The 6,990-nt window shown below is 55.4% G+C and overlaps 2 protein-coding genes across 2 annotated transcripts in view; one reads left to right on the top strand and one right to left on the bottom strand.

The window, feature by feature from the left end:
- Positions 1 to 907, top strand: part of G6PC (glucose-6-phosphatase, catalytic subunit) — a 2,924-nt gene extending 2,017 nt beyond the window's left edge. Inside the window, exons 4-5 of the mRNA XM_010188991.1 lie at positions 39 to 154; positions 358 to 907. Coding sequence (XP_010187293.1) covers positions 39 to 154; positions 358 to 869 — 628 coding nt within the window. The 3' untranslated portion in view covers positions 870 to 907. The remainder of the gene's footprint in view (positions 1 to 38; positions 155 to 357) is intronic.
- Positions 908 to 2,997: 2,090 nt separating this feature from the next.
- On the bottom strand, positions 2,998 to 6,983 carry AARSD1 (alanyl-tRNA synthetase domain containing 1; the record flags this gene model as incomplete). The annotated part of the gene is made up of 10 exons (XM_010188992.1): positions 2,998 to 3,209; positions 3,376 to 3,470; positions 4,017 to 4,071; positions 4,550 to 4,641; positions 4,827 to 4,893; positions 5,046 to 5,176; positions 5,752 to 5,868; positions 5,957 to 6,113; positions 6,447 to 6,504; positions 6,935 to 6,983. Coding segments are annotated over 10 exons (957 nt in total), but the record flags the coding sequence as incomplete, so codon positions are not given.
- Positions 6,984 to 6,990: the final 7 nt, after the last annotated feature.

The raw sequence follows: 6,990 nt of genomic DNA on the forward strand, positions 1-6,990 counted from the left end.
GTGCCCTGGCCCCACCGGGGACCCCCTGCCCCTCGTAGGGCGCTCTGGATGGTGCTGTGGACGGGGTTCTGGGCAGTCCAGGTCTGCGTTTGCCTGTCCCGAGTCTTCATTGCCGCCCACTTCCCCCATCAGGTCGTGGCGGGGGTCATCTCGGGTGAGTGCATCAGATCGCCGTCCCCTTCCCCTCTGCAGTGGCCATTGGGGCAGTCATCACTGCCTGGAAGCACTGGGGTGGCCCCATGCTCATGTTCCCCACTGGAGCACCCAGAGCTGTGGGGTCTGCTCGGCTCCACCGCCCCAGGGCAAGTGATCGCTCTCTGATTGGCATCACCTCCTCTCCGGCTTTGTTCCTGGCAGGGATGGCCGTGGCCAAGACCTTCCAGCACATCCGCTTCATCTACCATGCCAGCCTCCGCCAGTACCTGGGCATCACCTTCTTCCTCTTCAGCTTTGCCCTGGGCTTCTACCTGCTGCTGCGTGCCATTGGTGTGGACCTGCTCTGGACACTGGAGAGAGCACAGAGGTGGTGCGACCACCCCGAGTGGGTCCACATTGACACCACCCCCTTCGCCAGCCTCCTCCGTAACCTGGGCATCCTCTTCGGGCTGGGGCTGGCCCTCAACTCCCACATGTACCTGGAGAGCTGTCGCGGGAAGCAGGGCCGTCAGCTGCCCTTCCGCCTGGGCTGCATTGCCGCCTCCCTCCTCGTCCTGCACCTCTTTGACGCCTTCAGGCCTCCCTCCCACATGCAGCTGCTCTTCTATGTCCTCTCCTTCTGCAAGAGCGCGGCCGTGCCGCTGGCCACCGTCGGCCTCATTCCCTATTGCGCCTCCCAGCTCCTGGCCACGCAGGACAAGAAAGCTGCCTAGGGCCATCCCCGCAGGTAACGCTGTGCCCGCCCCGGCTCTGGGCGCGGGGCCATCACCAGACCACGGGTGCCCTTCCAGCCACTGTTTGCTCCCCCTTAACTCTGCACAGGCTGACTCCACACTGGGAGCAGATGGTGAAGGCTGGGCAGGCGGTGCTGCTGGACGGCCCCTGCGGCACTGACCCACGGTGCTGGTGCTGCCGTAGGCTCGATCTGCAGCCAATGGCACAACGACCATGTGTGGTGGGAGTCACCAGCCTGGGACCCAGTGGCAGCTCCTGGGTACACGCCACCTCCGCGCCACAGGGCTGGGGAACGACATTGCCGGGAGCCAGGCGCTCACCCACAGGTGCACGGGGTCTGCTGGCGAGGCAGCTGTCACAGGAACAGGCAGACACTGATTTGGGGATAAAGCACCGGCTCATGGGTCCCCCAGCCCTGAGGTGTTTGGTGTTCACTGCTGTGGGAAGCAGTGTGGGGTGCACATATGCATGCGTGTGTATACATCTGTAATGCGTATCTATATACACATATACATATGGATGTGTCTGGAAACCAGAGGTGTTTTATTAAAGCCAAAGGTGTGTTTAGCTGATGAGTTTGGATGTTTTGCTGGATGGTGAGGCGGGATGGGCAATCGGCTTCCCTGCAGGTGATGTTTGGGGGAGGCCCTGGTGAGACCACATCTGGAATATTGCGTCCAGTTCTGGGCCCCTCAGTTCAAGAAGGACAGGGAACTGCTGGAGAGAGTCCAGCGTAGGGCTACAAAGATGATGAAGGGAGTGGAGCATCTCCCTTCTGAGGAGCGGCTGAGGGAGCTGGGTCTCTTTAGTTTGCAGAAGAGGAGACTGAGGGGACACCTCATTCATGTTTATCAATATTTAAAGGGTGAGTGTCACGAGGATGGAGCCAGGCTCTTCTCGGTGACAAACAATGATAGGACAAGGGGTAACGGACACAAACTGGAACACAGGAGGTTCCACTTCAATTGGAGAAGAAACTTCTCAGTGAGGGTGACAGAGCACTGGACCAGGCTGCCCAGAGAGGTTGTGGAGTCTCCTTCTCTGCAGACATTCAAAACCCGCCTGGACGCCTTCCTGTGCAACCTCATCTGGGTGTTCCTGCTCCGGCAGGGGGATTGGACTGGATGAGCTTTTGAGGTCCCTTCCAATCCCTAACGCTCTGTGATTCTGTGACATCTCTTCTGGGGCAGTGTTGGGTGCAGTCGGACGTGGCCAGCACAGCTGGGGGGTGAGCTTTTAGCACTGTTTATCCAAGGTTTCTGGGTGCACCTTGTGCCAGGCACAGGGGCACACTCGTGTCACCTTGCTGCTTACAGAACAAGCACGGCTTTGGAACCAACAAGCTTGGCTGGGGCTGTGGGGAAGGAGCTGCCGTTTGGCTGCTGCACTGTGGGGCCAGGGCCGGTGGCCAGTGCTGGCTCACCCTCCAGGCACTGCTCACCCCAACACTGGCTCTGCCCAAGGCAGCAATGTGGGGCCAAGCAGCTTCACTGGGCTCGGCTCTGCCTCCCTGCCTCTAACACGGCTGCGGGCTGGCCCGGCTGACTTCAAAGCCATCCAGGCTGCAGAGCCTGCCAATTAACTCAGCCAGTAAACATCCTCTCTTAGTTTGAGATGGTTTAAAATAGATACAGGCGTACAGATACTTTCTTCCAGCCAGATCGTATGAGTGCATGTGCACGATCTCCCCCAGTCACCAGTTCCTGCAGCATTTACCCCACGCTCAGCTGTAAGCATCAGCCATGTTCTCTGACGCCCCCTCCACGGCAAAGGTTGCTGTAAATCTCGCTTGGTATGGAGCTAATCCTCTGTGGAAAGCTCACCCTGATCAGTACCCCTACTCATTTGCTCCAGCCTGGAGCAGGCAGGCTTGGCCCAGTGGTTGTCCCAACTGGAGGGATGGGGCTGGGGCAGCCAGGCCCTTAGAAGCGGCTCTTCCTGCTGGGAGCCCACCCTGTGCAGTGGGAACAGTGCTGGACCCCCCGCAGCAGAGTCCATTGAGGCAATGCAGGAACCCTCACAGCAAAGCCAGGACAGCCAATGCCCTCCCCCCGTCTTCCACGAGCGCCAAACCAGCTCACCCAGGGCATGTGCACGCCAGCTGCTGTCTTTATTCTCTGGGAAAGAGGTTGGTGAAGCTTACACAAAGCAAGGAGGACAGCCCTGCTTTGAGAATTGTTTCTTACGCTTCAGGGCTTTGCTGGCCGATGAATTCCTGGAGCAGAGCCTGCACCTCTCCTCGCCGACTCATCTTGGTGGCTTTGCCCTGAAAGCGGCCTCGCTTCCCAGCCCCTTTGCCTCCGAGCAGCTCCGCCACCCTGCAGCAACACAGCCCGGGCTGAAGGCCTCGCTGCAGAGGAGAGGCGGCCTGCCCTAGCCTGCTCCAGAGCAATGAAGGATCCATGCCCTAATTACTCTGCTCAGCAGCTTAGTCTGCAACACTGCAGTTATTACTAATTTTACGGAAACCACAGAACATGTTACCTGGGACCTAAATTCTCAACCGCTTCAACAGGTCCAGCTAGAAGAAAGAGTCCTGCTTCTTTTTCATCTCCCACGGTCAGGAACAGCAGGGTTTCCTATGGACAGAGATGGATCTCGCTCCAGAATAACCACTGTCCCCCTTGTTCTGGACAAGGACAGAGACAGTGGCGACCGGATGCGCCCAAGCATGCAAACAATTCAGAAGTTTGTGTGTGTGACTGACACAAAGACACAACTTGAAGAAAGTAAAAGGGAGGGGGACTTTTGGAACTTTTGTGCTCAGTCATACGTGGTGGGGGATAGAACGGGTACTGGGGTACGGTAAGTTAAAGGGATATGGTTGGCACTTGAACCAGATGGTGGTGGTAGGTCCCTTCCCACTGGAACAGTCCAGTCCACTCTATCCTAAAACAGCTGACGAGGCTCTGTGCTGCTCTCTGGGGGACAGGCTCTGCATTTTCACTGTTGTTTTCTGACTGTCGAGGATTCCCTGCAGACCAAGGCTACTGGGGACCCAAACCTCGTCTGACTTGTGCAAGGACACAGACCTGGAGCTCGGGAGTGTGGCACAAGGAGAAGCTGGGCCCTGCCTGTGCTACAGCCGGGATGGAAAAGCCATCGGTGCCAGGTCAGTGACTCACCTCTGTCCCAATCTCGTTAGCAATGATATTCATAAACTCGGAGTCACCCTCTTTCCTGTATGGATGGGTAAAAAAAACACTTTGGAAAGAAGGAAAAATCCCCACTAGAGCTGAGACTATCCATCAGAAACCAAAGGGCTGCTCAGGCCTGGGGCTTTGGCCTCTTGCTGTGAGGATGGAGTTTAGGATTTTTCTATGTATCTAAATCTTCATTGTGCATTCCAATGGACATAGGAGCTATTTAAGTGTTTATCTTTAAGAAATAGAGCTCCTCAGTTTTACTTGAAAACATCAAGGGCAGACAGAAATCAAACAGACACAGTTATTTCTTGGCTATAAAAGCAGAATTCAGTGAGTGAATTACTGACACACACTTTGACTACAAAACCTTCCGGCAGGCTGAGGCAGTTTAACGTTCTATTTGCCTCATTTATATTTCTCCTTGAGAAACAAGCCTGAAGAGGTGTCGGAGAGATACAGCTGCCACAAAACAGGTGACACCATTTCGCCCTCTTCCCCAAGCCCCCCCATACCTGTGTAACACCAGCAGCGGACTCCGAACAGGTTTGCTCTTGAAGTCCCGGGCTATCAGAACAGCGATGTCTCTGAGCAGGTTCAAGTTATTCTGAAAGAAAAGCAAATAAACTGCACTGCAGATGGAGGAGTCAGCGTGAACACTGAGCTGTGCTCCCAGAGCTGGCAGCAGCTTTCACAATATCCACAAAAATTGATGTCTACGCTTCAGTTCCCAGCTAAAGCTCAGGCCTACAGGACACAGTCGCAAGCTGCTGTTCCCAGCCATCCTTGTACCTTCTGAAGCAGTTTCACAGAGCTCTGCAGCCGCTTCACAGCCTCCACGTGCTCACCTGGCCCATTTCTGAAAAAACAAGCACAGGTTGGGTCACCGCTCTGAAGGACAGAGAAAGGATTTCTTAAAGGAGCAAAAGCAGGTAACACCATAAAGCCCCAAGGTTTATGTGGTATTTGTCAGAAGAGTAAAGATGAAATATCGAGTGGAAAGGGCATTACTTGAGCAGTGAGGTTAGAGCCTTCTCAGTACTGTGGCTTTGTTCGACTGACTTCAGCACTCTGTTTCCTGCCAGGAAAACCAGGTTGGTTTTGTTCTTTTTCCCTTTTTCTGTTCCAAGGAGCTTAATAACCTTAAAAAGAAAATGATCGTGGTCAGAAAAGAAGGGCACTTTGCTTACCCTCACAGTTTCTGCTACGTTATGCCTGGGTGCAAATGTGGGCTCTCTGCCAGGGAAAATAAACTGATTAAAATCAGCCATAACGTCAACATTAAAGAAAGGATGGTGATACAGTGGAATTAACACAACTTGCTACGCATGGGCTGCACTCTGCCGTGCATCTGGATGTCTCTGCTGGCATACAGACTCCAGCAAACAACTGAAAAGACTGAAACAGCTCCACCTCGCTGCACAGAGGATTTCTCATTCACAACAAACACTCAAAAGTATCAGAGCTGTAAGCAGAGGGAACAAGCGGCCAGCAACCCAAGCTGGCAACGCTCCATGTGCCCTCTGCAGAGAAATGGGCAGTTCAGAAAATACCTCTGCTACAGCAAGGGCTGAGATCTGTTACAAAGAAAGATCGGAGCCCTGTGACTGGACAAAGACCTTTGCCCCCTTTGCCATCGGGACAGTTTCCCGCAGCCCCTGGGTCTCAGGGCCGCCCGCTGCACCAGGTCTGAGGGCGCGGAGCGAGCGGCCCCCACCTGCAGATCACTGAGGTTGGAGACGTGGGTCCCGCAGCACATGTTGGAGTCTACACCCTCGATGTCAACAACGCGCACTGGCCCCGCGTGGTCATCTGGCAAACCACGGCTTCGCACCTGGCAAAAGGAGGACAGTGGCAAACAAGGTGACATGTGCAGTTATTTTTGTCCCGCGGATATCACCAGTCCTCACTCTGCCACTCACTGTTTCAATTTCAGGGTCGTCCACAGCCAGTTCCCTCACCCTCACGGGTACCCTTTCCCGGATTTTCTCATTCACACTCCTCTCCAGGGCCTCTATTTGCTCTGCTGTCACGGAGGGGGTGTCCAGCTCAATGACACTTCGCTGCCGGCCCAGCTCCCTGCACCGATGAAGAGCATCCGCTGCTGGGACCGGCTGGGGGGGCCCTCCCCCAGTGCCACCCCACCACTGGGAATGTGGAGACTGAAACCAAATGTCCCCACTCTCCCTGTCAGTCACAGACACCAACACTTGGAGGAGGAAAAGACAAAGCAAACACTTTGCACAGCTTCTCTCCAGTTCAGTCACTGTTCCCAGGCCCTCTGAGCCTGACTGAAATACCCAGGGGCAAACTACTTTTGATTTATCAGTGTTCAGCTCCTGGCAGCCCAGCACAGTGGCATATGCCAAGCAAGGTAAGACTGGGGTCAAAAGGAGCCTTTTCCCCGCTCACCATGAAGTTGTCTTGAACCCAAACATCTGTTCTGCGATGGCAGTGACGAGATGCTGTCCTGGAAGAGACGTGCGAGCAACAGTGTTGAGGGAAAGGCATTTTCAGTCAGGCTGTGTTTTTTCTGCTGACGTTTCCCATCATATTTGCAAACACCCAGGCATGTGCTGGGCACTGTGGGGCTTGTGGCCCTGCTTAGGGGCAGACAGAAGGGGCAACCATCACCTCCTGGGCTGTGGGACCCCTCAAACACCACAGTGAATGCTGGAGACCTGGATGCAGCTTGAATTTCTCCTTCCAAGCCAAATCGCAGTGGGGTTGGTTACAGGCCAAGGAGAGTGGCCTGGAGCTGGGCTGTGCAGTGCGGGCTCAGGCTGCACCTGCAGAGCTGTCCGGCTTTGCCCTTCCCTGACCGGCGTGGGGACAAGCTGGGCACTGCCCGCCCCCCCGCCGGGCGAGATTACCGGAAGCCCCCGGACCGGGACACGCACCCGAGTGCTGCTGCATGTGGTCGAAGCGGCGCTCCCAGTCCAGCGAAAGCAGCACC

Source organism: Mesitornis unicolor, unplaced genomic scaffold (genome assembly GCF_000695765.1).
Source record: "Mesitornis unicolor isolate BGI_N332 unplaced genomic scaffold, ASM69576v1 scaffold39557, whole genome shotgun sequence".
NCBI classification, from domain to species: Eukaryota; Metazoa; Chordata; class Aves; order Mesitornithiformes; family Mesitornithidae; genus Mesitornis; species Mesitornis unicolor.